This window comes from Pezoporus flaviventris, unplaced genomic scaffold, assembly GCF_033815535.1.
Source record: "Pezoporus flaviventris isolate CSIRO_AGI_PZ_B2104156 unplaced genomic scaffold, CSIRO_AGI_Pfla_v1 ptg000013l, whole genome shotgun sequence".
In the NCBI taxonomy this organism is placed as follows: Eukaryota; Metazoa; Chordata; class Aves; order Psittaciformes; family Psittacidae; genus Pezoporus; species Pezoporus flaviventris.
The window spans coordinates 40,442,314-40,456,932 of record NW_026892561.1 but is presented as its reverse complement, the minus strand read 5'-3'; the positions used below and the strand labels follow the sequence as shown (position 1 = coordinate 40,456,932).

General features: G+C 39.5%; 1 protein-coding gene across 5 annotated transcripts in view; it reads right to left on the bottom strand.

Moving 5' to 3' along the window:
* The window catches only part of SPHKAP (SPHK1 interactor, AKAP domain containing), a 69,169-nt gene that overhangs the window by 6,891 nt on the left and 47,659 nt on the right, over nucleotides 1–14,619 (bottom strand). For all 5 annotated transcript variants that reach the window (XR_009743261.1, XM_061452975.1, XM_061452973.1 and 2 more), the window contains exons 4-8: nucleotides 13,965–14,024; nucleotides 10,675–10,809; nucleotides 7,728–7,983; nucleotides 3,714–7,443; nucleotides 335–514 (exon numbers count right to left, since the gene is read on the bottom strand). Coding sequence is in view for 4 of the 5 variants with exons in the window: in XM_061452975.1 (XP_061308959.1) it covers nucleotides 335–514; nucleotides 3,714–7,443; nucleotides 7,728–7,983; nucleotides 10,675–10,809; nucleotides 13,965–14,024 (4,361 nt within the window). In the remaining variant the exon portion in view is untranslated. The remainder of the gene's footprint in view (nucleotides 1–334; nucleotides 515–3,713; nucleotides 7,444–7,727; nucleotides 7,984–10,674; nucleotides 10,810–13,964; nucleotides 14,025–14,619) is intronic.

The window sequence follows — 14,619 nt, the reverse complement described above, 5'->3', positions numbered from 1 at the left end:
ATACATCAAAGGAAAGACTGCAACAATTAGCTTGTCCGATGGCCCTTTCACTGTAGGACTGAGGCACTGGAGTGGTGCCAGGAAATTTTCTCTTTGTCTGAATCTAGCTGCTTACACTAAAAAAAAGAAATCCTGCTGAGAACCGGAATGTGGCTAATTTTTCTCTCTTTTTTTTTTCTTTTTTTTTAAGGAGATGAACTCAGTTATTAGGTTTTCTTTACAGTATTCTGAATGAATCTGAAGCTGTTGAACCTCATTCCTGATATGTGGTAGCCAGATCATTGGTCTGCTTGATTAGCTCGTATTTTATACTGAGAACAGACAATATGGGTACCTCAGGGATGGTTCGCTGAGTTGTAAGTAGCTGCTTGTGTCGTCAGGATTGTCCTCATCGTTAGCTAGCTGGGACCAGCTGCCAGTGCTTTCTTCACTGCTGCTGAGGTGGACTGGAAATTCTTCGGCTGTTTTTGTCTCTCCTATGATTTCAGCATCTGGTTTGCTCTGAGGACTGCTGCTGGTAGGGTGATAAGGAAGGCACATTGATAATATAGGCAAACAAAGTGGTACCACCAATCTTCAGGCAATGCTGCTCATTAAAATCAACCAAGCCACAACATTATACAGGTGCAAGGGGTTGGACAGGATTATAATTTATACATAAACTCCAGTTGAGCATATCGTCTGAGATGCTCTTAAAAAAAGATCTTATGACTGCTATAAGCAAACACAAAACATAGTAAACCTTATGCTGAAATACGCATAGAAAAGTTTCAACCTGCACAGAAGAGCTGCTCACTGAACAGGCCTGTTGCTTAGTGCACTTCAGTCATTTCAGTGATTGAAATATTGGTATATGTTAGCACAGTATGAGCATTTCTTGGAAATATATCTTGGCACTAATTCCCTGTCTTACTAATGGGTGAATAGGTTTCTTGACAGGGTTCTCGACAGGGTTTTCTACACTGTTAACATTGCAGATCCAAAAGACGTCTAGAAGTAAAAGTATGAAGGTGGTGGGGGTTGTGAATCACTAATGATTCTTAGGCTTCTGTACTCCTTAGGATCCAACGTTTAGACTGGGGAAGGACGAAGTATTCTTTTTCTAGATAGGTGTGCAGCAGGTAGTCAGAAACCACACTGCATACATAGGTCTAGACTGAGTTTAGAAAATACAGGGTTAAGAGATATTGTGGCTTAATGCTTTACAATTCTGTACATTCCCACAAACACACGAACAAAAAATAAAAACTGTATTTACGGTAACTTTTCAGAGCCAAACTGGACTTTGTGATACTTGCTGTAAGACTTTTGATACGTAGATCGGAAGGTATATTATAATCCAAACTCCCTTTTTTGGATGCTAGGAAAAAAATAGTTATATAACTGCAGCTCCAGAATAGCAGTTAGTACAAAACTGTAGTTTTGTTAAGTTTACTGGATGGTCTGCATTTGCAGCTGTGTGATTGAGACAATATAATGTGTACTGGCAACCCACTTCAGGATCCCTCCAGAGTTCTTACCTTCCAACATTTATTTACAGTAATGGCTGAGGCACCCTGTCTGCAATTGGAGCAAGAGATGACCCCAAAAATTCTACTGCTCCCAAGTAATTAATTTGTTTAAGAATATACTGAGACAATATCATTGAGGATATTTCATTTTGTCCTGCCCTCACTCTAGCTCCAACTGAGAAGTTGCTGCATTAATGCTGGATGCTAGAGAGAGAGGCAGCCTCCTGTACGGGGAGAAAAGGGCCTGTTTGCCTGAGGGCCTCTACTCTTCCAGGCAGTCAGCATCTGTCAAATAACTATGCCTGTCATCCCTGAGCCCTCGGGTACAAAACTAGGCATCTGTGGTAACTGAGCAGCCAGGCTGCAGGTGCTACTCAGATTTTTAATCCAGGGCATGTAGTACCTATTGCTTGTTCCAAAATACGAGAAATTTTTGTGGGCGTCGTTACATGGCATTTTGGGTTGTGTTTGATTCATTATGCAATTACATCTCAGACTAGCAATGCTTTGAACTGACAGTTCCCTACTTCTGAACAGTCAGTTGGAACAGTTTCTGTGTAACTGTGACAGGACTGGGTCTGTTGCGCTGCCTGCATACAAGAAACAACTATTTTATTTTCTTTTTTTTTCCTTGCTGAAGACCTTTTCCCAAGGCCTGCACAGCTTTCCCTCCCTTCCCCCTTCTTTTTTTTCTAGTTGCCTGTATGTCTGCTTGATGTTTTGCCTGGAGCCCTATGTGCCTATATCTACACTAGCAAGTAATTTCATGCGGTAGGAGTGGATCAAAACAACTGGTGCTCATGCTATCTATGTTATTTATATATCTTTAGGTTTTTACTTTAGTCTAGACTTGGTCCAGACATCTATGCCACAAGCAGTTCAAATCCCTGTGAAGAAACACTGGAAGCTTTGCCTTCCTGGTAGGGTTATGAGAACATCTGGTACACTCTTGTGCAGCTTCTAGTTGAGAATCCTTTATAAGAAATCTGCATTGCATGTGGCAAAGAAAGCCAATGCATGGAAATGAAGAGAAGCTGATTCAGACCTGCACTGCATTGCTGAACCAAAATACTCATGTAGGTGTAGCCTCTGGTTACTAATTCTGCCCTACCAGTCCTAATGCTTCAAACTTCCCATAGTTGCTTTAGGAACTCTTCATCAAAGGCAGAGGAGAAGCTATTAAAGGGCTCTTAAACTGTGCAAAAATAAAAGTCAAGATTCCAGATACGTACATTTCCAAATGTATCCTACTAAAAGCAATTTCCATTTAAAGGAAGAGAAAGGTTAGTGGGGGACAGCCAGTATGAAAGAACAGTGACATTGTGATAATTGTCCACCTAATGGCTACCATACACACTTCAAGCAGAGCTTTGTCAAAAGCCAAAACAGAGCACTTCCTAGAATAAAATGAGCTGCAAAATGGTTTCTAGCACTAGCATTCACTATGTCAAGCACTCTGAGATAATAGTTGCCGCAGTGATCCAAGTGATTGGCAATTTAGGTACCATTAAAGTAACACACATGACCAAGTATAGTTAAAAACAAGCGACGTCTTGAGAGTCTTGCTCTTAACCTCAGCATCCACAGCAATCCTCTACATTTGCATTATGTAGTAAAATGAAATTTTATTATTTTCTCTAAGTTCTACCAGGGAAGTCTTGAACTAACAGAGGAGAGGGGTGTTTTTAATTACTATTTTATTTCTTCCACTAAAGAATTTTTATTACTTGTATCTCCAGACTGTAAACACAAAGACGAACTTCAAGGTCTCAAAAATCTAGTCTTGTTTCCATGTATACAAAGCATTAGTTATATGAACAAGCATAGCAGAGAACTACAGCAGAGGTCAAATTCTGCTGTCTTCTGTCAGTGCTAAATCGACGTTCAAACTTTGTCCATCTTTCCTGTCTTAACTATGTAAGACTTAAACAACTGTAGAGAGAAAACTTACTTGTCTCTGAAGTATTAGATTTGAATCTTGGAAGCACGTTGTCACGTACAATGTAACTTTGCTCCAGAAACTGGCACTGTGATATATGATTGGGTGATTTTTATGCCATGAGAAACCTGTAGGCATAACTTTCTTTCTTTTATTTCTTTGAAAGTGCTTCTCCTCTTATCTTCGTTTATCAAAATGATTTTTACTGGGAAATTAAAACAAACACAAAAGCAATGTGCTGATTTTACTATTTTGTCACTTACCTATTTAGTAGGGAACTGGAAACTGTGTGTTTGCCATCAAAAGCTTCTGGAGGCTTTTCTTTGCTTTGATGCTCCTTTCCAGAAGGGCTACATGAAATGAAGGACTCTGAGCCTTTATCTGGCTCATCTCGTTGATCAGTTTCTATCTGAATTAAAGGCACTTCCCTATGCTGACTTGCAGGGAGGCATCCAGGGTTCTTCATATGCTGTTTTTTCTCATCAAAATTTACTCCATCCCTTTTGGGTTTTGATTGAGTCTGAGTTGTGCTTTGAGGATGTTTGCTTTCCAGCACTCGTTCTTGGCTTGTATAATCAAAAGAATCCTGCTGGACAACAATTAAATTTTTACCACTTTCAACAATATTTGCAGCCAGTCTGTTTGCATATTGTTCCACATGTGGTGGGGAATCACTGTGAAACTGGTCTGCCTCTGCCTCATCTGCTATGATTTTGTTCTTGCGCATTAGAGATTCAATAGAACTTGCCCACGTATCGTGAATCAACATATCTGTTATCTGGTCAGTCTTGCATCTTTGGTACAGGCATGAGTCAGACTTGCAAAGACTGGAGGAAGCCACTGTATTAACTGTCTGTACACTTAAGGAATCTTGGTGATGGTGGGCAAATCCATCTAATGAATTTGCCTTAACTGGGACACTAACTGTTAGTCTAGAACCTGATGATCTGCTGTCAGGCATTGATGATTGCCTAAAGCAAAAAGGTGATCGTACAGAAGGTGATAGCAAACTGCCACACCAGTCTTTTGAATTCCGAGGAGAAGATAAGTTATCTTTATTTTCTTTTTCTATTTCTCTTAGCATATACCTATAAAATTCTTCTGTTATGCTTTCTGTGCTGGACTGTTTGGATGGGCAACTTGGTCTCACATTAAGATGGCCATTTTTCTTGGCTACCTGTTGCAAAGCAGAAGTTAAGATGTTGTTTGCATTTTTTCCTGCATAGTAATCTAGTAGTAAATCAAAACCTCTTCCTTCACTTTCCATCTGGTTCACCATAAATCTTGAAAATTCATCTGTAATGCTTTCACAACTAGATTGCTTTGAGACAGAACTTGTCTGGCTGACAGGTTGGCCAAAGGCATTCATTAGGCCTAGGGTACTGAAAGAGGCTTTGGAATCTGAGTCCTCCTCAGGTATGCTCTCACAGCTTGAGGCTTTGGCTCGGCTCCATCTTTCACAGTGCAGCCTGTTCCTGGGGTGGTTTGGACCTTGCCAGATGCCATCAACCATGGAGAGCTCAGTGAGGTTCATGATCTTGGCAGCCACTTCATTAGCAAAGATATTGACTGAATCTGGTGTGTCCTCAAGGCTTATAGATTCATCTACTACCCGATTCATCAATCTTTCCTTTAGTTCAGGATGCTCATCTGTTTTTCTTTTGATCTCACTAAGTCTAGGTGCCCTGTTCTTCCGAACAACTGAACCATTACCATGGGTTTCCTTTTTCCTTTTCATGGTTCTGCAAGATAAACTCTGGGTCACCAGATATTCATTACCCCTCTTCCACGCACAGAACCAAGGTTGCTTTCCGTTTGAATTTTCAAGACAAATGGCAGCTATTTCTGTTGCCATAGAGACAACTGTTTCTGCCAATTCTTCTGCAAAATCCGTTATACAATATTTGTCCCTTGAATGTTTCACCTGTAGCACAGGCTGTGAAGGAAGCAAGACATGATTTCCTAATAAAGACAAGCTAACCTGGACATCATTATTTAGCACAGCATTAGACTTATGCTTGGCCTGTTTTTCTACATTCATGACAGTACTGGAAGACAACTGTTCTTGAACACCATGCTTGCATTCATTGTTTGCAAAGGTATTTTCTCTATCTGAAAATGATCTGTAGTCTTTCTTATGATGATTATTATTACTCTGATTTGGGGATTTGTAACAGTCTCGTGTGGTTCTTTTCAGGTATTTTTTCTTGGGAGATGTTTTTGCAACAAGTGCATTATGCCCTGTAGCTCTACTTGTTGGTTCTGAATCTAGTGGAGCAGTTTCCTTGCTATTTACGTCTTTCATATTACTTTTCCTAGTATTTGTGACATTTACAAGATCTTTGCTAGAACTAGTGCTGTAGGATGTACCAAATGTTTTAACAGCAGAGCTATCCATGGGGCTGTGTGAAGTTTCATGTTCTTTTGCTTGTGTTGACCATCCTTCTGCTCTTGTTACTTTCTCTGTCTTTGTCCCCCTGGAAAAGAGAGGAGAACACTCTTCAATTTGTCTTATGTTGTTCATCTTCTTGAAAGTGAAATATACTACGTTAAAAAGCAACTCATTTGCAGTCTCCATGAACATGTCTTGTGTACTTGAGCAGTTTTCTGAACAGGGGTGTAGCTGCCTCCTTTTCCTAGCCTCCTCCATAGAATGTCGTAGAATAATATTGGATAAGTTTTGTGCAAGTTCATCCCTGATTACTTCATTAGTGTGTGGAATCTGTGGTCTTGCTGCTGTTTCAATAATCTTTCCATTTATGGATTCCATAAAATGCCCTACATTTTTGTATATGTTGGGTTTTGTCAAAATTATTGACGCCTCTTTGAGAAGTGCCTCTGCAATGCTATAATTTAGTTTCTCCATGCTGCTTCCTAAAGCTATGCTGCAATGTAGAGTAATGGCTGCAGAAGTCTGAGCAGCAGACAGAAGTCCGCTCGAAGTAGCAGGGTACTTCTCTTCCTTTGTTTCCCCCAGACCACAAACAGCTACAGCACTTGCTACCTGAGTCATGCCACACAGTGCAGATGGAAATGAATATTCTGTGCCAGCACAGTCAAGTAGCTGTGAAGATGCTGTGTGTTCTTCATTATCAACTGCTCCACTGTTAGGCTGTGTGGCTTCTTGATCCCATCTGAATTTTTCTGCAGCTTGGGGACTAGAAATGGTTCCAATAACACTAGCTGCACAAGCCAGAGCCACTTCCAGTGCACTCTGGCTGTGTCCGTTTGAATGTCCTTCCTCAAAGTAATCTGAAACTTCAGCAGAACTTTCTGATTCAGTCCAGTGACACAGGCTGGGGAAGGCAGACCCTGGCCAGTCAGACATATTCTCAGAACTGTCTGGACTTTGCACTATGACAATCTTTGGAAGTTCATTCCATGATCGGGAAGCAGGTGCGTCTTCCGACTTACAGGAGCTTCCTACGGAGATGCTGACGGCAGCCTCCTCACTAAAAGTGGGTTGAGACTGTGACAGTCTAATGAATGCATCTTGTAGAACAGATTCTGCTAAATTTGTGGCATACTGACCTGTAGTTGCCCGCTCATCCTGTGGGAGAGGATCAGTTTTCCTGATACCTGCACAGTCATCTCCCTCTGTCTTACTGGTGTGTTTTCCTGTTGAGTCACAAAGAGACCCTAGCTCCTCTTTAACCATTTTGGTTAAAGATACATCTTCCAACACCTGTGCTGAATTAGAATTTTCAACCTCACTGGTCAAATTATTAGTACTAAAGGACGAAGTAACTCTTCCAGCTAATTCCTTCTGCCACAGTGTTTCCTGGTCTGCCTTATCTTCAGGTTGTAAGACAGCATCTTCAGGCACAACAGTCACAGCTTCAGAGACTCCAGTAGCTGCATTATCTTCATTAATGCAGTTCCCTTCAAGAATAGATGGCAACCTGGTTTTTCTGTAGTGGCTATTTTCAAATCCCTTTCCTTTACTTTTTTTGACATCTGAGGATGCTTCTGAAACACTTAACTTTTCATGACCTATTAAAAGGAAAACAAGAAATTGGTTTTTGCAGAGTACCCCATAACTTTAAAATGAAAACGGCTGCACAACTCTGTAATGCATTACTGCTCTCTAAAACTACTGCAGAAACATATATCTTTGTCTTTGAATAACAATTTAAAAATATGAATGGCCATTCATTTTCTAAATTACAAACAAATATATGCATGAATTAACATGAAGTGCAATTTATGTGAGCATTGTCATGGCTGTTTTGGAGTAGAAACAATAGCAGATTTATGCTCAGTCACATTGGTTTTACCCGTTTTACATTCATCAACCTCGTTGTCATCCTCTAGGTGCTCAGATGCTGTGAGAAAATCTTCTTCTATTGAGGACACGGAGCAGTTTGTGTCATCCTCAGGCTTTAAGACATGAGCTTCTACCTGCAGCTGTCTCTCCTGAACAAGCTCAAGTCCAATCAGAAACTTGTTTATTTCAAAAATGATGCAGCTTGTGCTGTTTCTCCTGTCCCCCCGTGCACACTGAACCAAGCAGACATCTGCCAGCCAAGGACACTGGAGGGGAAAAGAATTTCAAATAGTTATTTAATTGTAAAATAAAACTTATTTTAAGCTTCCCTCTCTGTAAATATCTTGGGAATGTTCTGTTGCAAAGATGCAATGCAATTTGTCATTTAGGTGTTTATAACACAGTGTGCAGTTACATATATGCCAAAATAAGACTGCTTGGACTTGATAGCTTTTATTATGCAAGCATTTTACTATAGAACCCAGCTGTATCACAGGGGCATCTTTATTTTGTTGAAATTACCAAATTGTTTTCAGTCAGCTTTGTATTTTAATGACAGACTTACTTGCTTTTAGTCATGTCAGGTTTATCCACCTGACATACTGTTATTAATGGCCTCATACCACCTGGTATTACCTATCCCTTGAGGGACTTGTTTGTGGGCATGAATTCCTTTTCAGGATAGTTTCCGTAGCAACACTTGTTTAAAGGCACCCTGGTAAGTACTGTCTGGTGAGATTGTTAAGAGCAAGTCACCTTTAGATGTTCCTACAGACTGTTTTCAAATGGCTTTTTATTTTGTTTCTCTGCTCTTCTTCCTCTCCTCATTTGCCCAAAGCTCTGTTATTTTAGATCAGTAGAACCTCCCACTGGAAATGGGCCTTCACTGGGCACTGTGTTAAGCCTTTAAATAAAACTGTCTTACCCAGAGATGCTGTACAATTAAATTGAAAGTTGAACAAAAACTAAGAGAAAGGAACTCTTGTTATTCTCATTTTACTAATTTAAAAAATGTTGGATATTTATACAACCACAGAGCTAAGCTGATACCTCTGCATGGGGCTACGTTTGTGGTATGGATGTACTCTGAAGCAAAGCCAAGCTTTTGCAGCTTGTGACTTTATGCTTTAGCTGCAGGCCCCCAGGAAGGAGCCATCCAAACCAACTCTGGATTGAGGCAGTAGATTTTAAACTGTGCAAAAGATGTCCTAGACCCCCTGTGCATTTGCAAAATATCTAGCATAATGTGACCCCATCCTAGACCTTTTGTCTTTGAAAATGAATGCAAAGCAAGTATCAGTAATAAAGGGAGTGGGATGAGTATTGTGTTGGAATAACAAGTTTTGTTAGCCTGCACTTTCTTGACACCTAAAAAATGTGTCTGAACAGAAAAGCAGATAAATTAGTGTGTTCAAACAGAAAAGGCAGATTAGATAGCTAAGAAATTGTTGCTGAATCAGACTTCAGCATACACCATATTGTGAAAAATGTTATTAAAAGCAGATGCAGCCTTAGATCAAATGTTCCCCTGCTGTTGCTCCAGTCCACAGTTTGCAGGGTTCTACTTGTGAAAAGGGCTGATGGGGAGCAGAATAATTATTGTATGAAAACTATGCGAGTCTCTTTACAAACAAATTCTCTGGAAAGCCAAACAGATGTAAGGACCAACATAGCATCTACTTATCTAACCGATAAATCTCACCCAGTCTCAATGCAAAGCTTTCTTCATCTTACAAGATCAAGATGTCGGTTAGTTCCCATTTGTGTCTTGCCTGCAGTCTCTCTGGGAAGGCTGCCAGTCTCAATGGCTGCAGTCCTTTAGAAGTGGGGGTGACTTGAGAACTTGAGTCATTTTGTTCGGGCCTCAAAACACCCTTGTGTGTACTGCAGTGGCTCCCCTCTAGGGAAGTGGGGTTTGGAGCTCCACTGCTCCTGCCACAGGCTTGTGCACTTATTTCTTTTTAGTCATTCCAAATTCGGCCAATAGTCAAAAGGGGCAAGAAAACTCAATGAATGGGCAGCCTCTCCTTTTAAAGATCAGCTTCCTGGTATAACACAAAATGCAATGATGTTTATGTACAGCTGTTTCAGGACCTGCTTCATGAAAGACTTTTGTACACAAGTTAATTTCAGTGCCTGCTATTTATTTTTTTCCTACAGCAAATGCTATGTTTCCTTCCTTTCTCTATGTGGTGCCAGTAAGAGGAATTCTCAGCCTCCAGATCACAGAAGGGGAACATTTAATTGGCAATAACAGGAATGAAAGAGTTAGCATGAGAATTTTGCCTTTAGCTCCTTTAAATGTTAAGCTTTAATTAATGCGTTAATTACTTTTTAAGTTGACAGAATCTAAATGAGGTATTAGCTCTGACATGGTTAAAGTAGCTTGGTATTTTCCACTGTCACATTCAGGTTTACAGTAGCCAGTAGGATTTTCAAGTCCTATCGTCAGCTCTTTTCTGAGGTGCATGTGTGGGAGAAGATGGATTGAGAACAAAAGTGGGAAGTAGCAAGACTTCACTTGAAAAGGAGCCTGTAGGAGCTGTGCCTCAATCTGGTTATGTGCACAGGAAAAGTTATATTTTTCCTTTCCCTGTTCTGTGCTGTCTTCCTGACTCCTGCCACTCTTGAAATGTGGGCTCATGAATCAATCACCTCTGCCACCAGTGCCTGCATTCACTGAAGTATCAACCACTAATGGTGTAAAGCATTACCAGCTGCAATCCAGACATCCAAAGGATCTAGAAGGCAATAGCAGAGTTTCTTTCCTATATTTGTGTTATACACACCCCCACCATCCACTGCCCTGACACACACACTTGAGATTTTGTTAGATTTACATTTTTATGTTTGCAAACTCACACTCATCTCTTTTTACACTCAGCTTCCTCTTTTCCATTTTCCAAATCCATCCTTCACAGGGGTGATATAACTTTAAAGATGAATTTGATTCCTACCTGGGGAACTTCATAGTCGGCCTGAATGTTTCCTGATGTTAATCCACTCAGCAGGACTATTTCATTTTCCTTTGGTGGCTGTACATTCATTGAACTGATGAGTTTGGGGAGATTTGGAGAGACACTGATCAACCGCTGTAGTGTGAAAGATAAATTTTCTTTCAGGTAATGAAATCTGAGTTGCACAGTTCTATTCATAAATGTCAAAATGAAATACCAGTTACAGGCATCCCTTTAGAAAGCTTGGTGGAACTTATTTCTTTGAGTTGATTAAAAATGGAACAGGCAGCATTAAAATGCACATTTTTTCTTTTGAGCTACCAGGCAAGACAATGGTGATAGTATAAACTTCTGCACAACTGTCCAGCAGGACAGTCTTTCATGCCCTACACTGTCATGTGATAAACAGCTTGATTGTATTTATGCATCTAAATGCTTGGCCTTTCTGCTACAAGTGAGTTCCTAAGAGACTGAAAATACACTGCCTGTTACTATTTAAACCAAAAAGATTTAGTAAGCATGGCAAAGAGAAAAGGGCAGATCTTCCAGTTTTCCTCCAAGTGTATGACAAGCAAGAAACCAAAGGGAAAGTTAGCTGGAAATTGCTGATCAAACTGATGCAATATTAGACCTGGAATAATGGAGGTATTTAATACAGAGATGAAATACTCATTTCTTTGCTGTTCCAGTGGACACCTTCATGACCTTTCATTTGTAGTGATACAGTAATTTTCTACCTCTTATGTATTTGTTAGAGCCGGAAGTGGTAATAGTCACAACATCAATGATGCTATGTAACAGGAGATTCATATTATGATACTGCTGGGAGTCCCCAGTGTGTGTAGGAGACATCTGCTCATTCATGTACAAAGACCAGACCAAAAGTACAATACCTACCCTAAGAGTACTTGCAATTCTTTGCTGCCACGGATCTAGCTGTGCTTGCGTTATGAACAAGGAATCAAAGATGACGCCTTACAGAGAAGTAAACGCCATATCCATTTTATGCACTAGAAAAGTGCATAAAATGGCAAAGCCGTTCAGGGGATTACAGATCTCTGGCACCCAGCCATATGCTTTAGTTACTGTGCAGTTCAATGATATCCCACTTTTTCCTTTTCATCTTCAAAATAATAAGCTAAAAATAATAAGCAGTACTGTTATTTTTCCTCAGAGTGAATTAGATATAATAAAAATTTCTGGCTTAGCAAAGCTAACTCGGTTTTGGGGAACAATTCACTTTTCGGTAGAGTGATCTTCAGATGAGACTAAGTATTTGTATTTGACATGACTAAATTCAGTGCTTCAATTCACTGATGTTTCAGTATAGTACGAAGTTCTCATAATTTTATTTCTTCAAATGATAGCCTTTCTTCTATCATACACAGTTCTATACGTATCTCTATTTTTCTATTGCCTAAATTGCCAAATTTATGAGATTTCTTATGTAGGAAATCATAGCATTTTGTTTATCTCTTACTTCAGTTCCATAACTTTTGTTCAGAATAAAAAAAGGTGAAGTCTGGAAGGATTATTACTTTACAGCAAAAGGCCCCAGTTTAACCCATTGCAATGCGTAATGCAAAAGCCTAACAGTACCTATTAGGAAATAGTTATATTTCATATGAACAACAGCTATGCTAACATCTTTAAAATTCTATGAAATGCTTTCATCACATCAGTGTGTTGTATAAAAATCCATTCAACCCAAGGCGAACTTACACAGACTGCATATTATACACAAAAACTCTGATGATCAAGTTTCCTCTTAGAGAAGAATACACAGTATCTGTGCTAGCAGTGAATTTTTATTACCTATACTATGTAGCCCCCGTGTGCCAGGTGAGGAGCAGCAGCTGTAGGCATGCTGGTGTGGAGCACTGCAGGGACCTGACTGGGCTCTGCTGTCACGGAAAAGCTTAGGGCTGTGCGGAGTGCGCAGGCAGTGAGTGGACCACTGTTGTAGGGCTGAGAAGTAAAAATTATACAGCTGCAGGTGATTTCTGCTTGTGAGGGAGTAATCTAATCTCCAGGCATTGTAAAGGCTAGCTGCATAAAGCTAGTTTAAGTTGGCTTTTGCAGATATCCAGCTCTAAGACTGAGAGAGAAACTCCTGGTATTTTCTTATCACTTGCTATACCTTTTGTTCCTTAATAAACACTGTAAAAAAAAAAAAAAAAAAAATAAAACCATTGCTTATTAGAAAACAACTAGTGCTTCTGTGGATTTAGTGAAGTTAAATCTCTCAAGCTGTTCTGCACAGTTAACCTGCTGATTCAACAGAAAAATAATTTTGCTGGAAGAAGCTGTATTTATTTTTGCCATCTGAACTTTTATAAGTCTAGGATTCAGAAAAACAGTTCCTGTTAATGAATGACTTGCAGGAGGTGACAAGGTCCCAGCATTGATCGTTCCCCTGTGAGTAAAAAGTGGTATCAGCAAACTAACTGCAATGCTTTACTGAGGAGCTCCCTGGATATTGTGAGGAGAGCCTACCTTTGTTCTCTTACCCTATACTGCAATCGTATCATTGTATTGATCATAGACACCAAATGAAAAATGAATTGGTGAAGGATGATGTAAACTCAAAACTGAGACCAGGCCATTGTATCTTTAAAATGTGACTTCCTTAGAAATTTCTTTTTTAATGGCGTATATTTTAAATAGCATACCATGATGTACTTTGTCTTAATGCTTGTAAAATAACAGAGCTTTTTATTTATTTTTTTTTAATCCTTTTTTTTTACCCTCCAAACTTTCAGTTAAATGGGTAAAACACACCTTTAGTTAGTTCTGTTTTACCTAGAACCCTCCTCAAGGCCAGATAATCAAACTATTTGAAGTTGGACTGAGTAAGAATGATCAGCTGAACACGACCTAATGACTAGAAGTTTCTCAAAGGTTTTTTGGCAGTAAGAAAGAGCAACATCAGAAATTATTTTTATGTACTATTATGTCAAATTGAAAAATTGGACGCATGACATATCCACGCTCTTCTCTGATACCTTCTCTGATAAAATCAAGGCTAAGCAAGAAGTCTACTCGCATGATAACAGCTGTAAATTCACAGGCTGCAAAAACCATTAGATATTTCTGGGATCGAAGTACGAAAAGCTAAAAAATATGGCCTGGCATTGAGATAATTTCAGACTCCTGATGCATTGCTCTCTGTAAGGGTTAAAAATCTAGGGCTGGCTTCGATTTGTCCATAGAATTTTGATCTGGGTTTGTATCACAGAGTCCTGGAGATCCTGACTAGGCACATTGTGCATGTTATTAAAATCTGTTACCTGTTTCACTTGCTCATCGCTGCAATCATCTGTGTTTGCATCCAAATTCACAAAACAAACCTGTAATAAGAGAGAAAAAGAATCAGTAGCTTTTAAAGTCATATTAGAATGGCAGCAACCCTTTTAAAGTCAATGTATTTTCCTTTTCTAGCCTTGTAGCTGAATACATGAAGCCTTCTCCCAGCACAAAAAAGGTTGAAAGGTTAGCAAAGAGAATAGCAGAGTAGATACTAGGAAAGCAGAACAAAGGAACAAAAAAATTCGTGACATTGCCTGCTCTGGCAGTTAGCTTGTCTGATAAATGGGCAAATGTACCAACTAGCTTTAATACAGAGGATATTAGAAAAGATAGAGGAAGTGTTTAAAAATGCATTTGGTTGTGTATCAGATAAATTCTTCATGTCTTGCTTTTCCAATCATTTCTGATTTTCAGCCACTTCTTGTTAAATATTTTGTAAGTCCAATAGTGAGTTGCTTTTAGAGTTTTCCCTACATCATCATTTAGTATTTTCCCTAATTTTCTAAACTTCCTAAGTAGAAGACTTTATGGATATAACTTTTTTAACCTGGTTCGCTAGCCAACATGCAAGCAGAAGTTTTTAGCTGTGCTAACTGCACACTACAGTAGGTAGCAGAACATCTTACAAGTTTACCT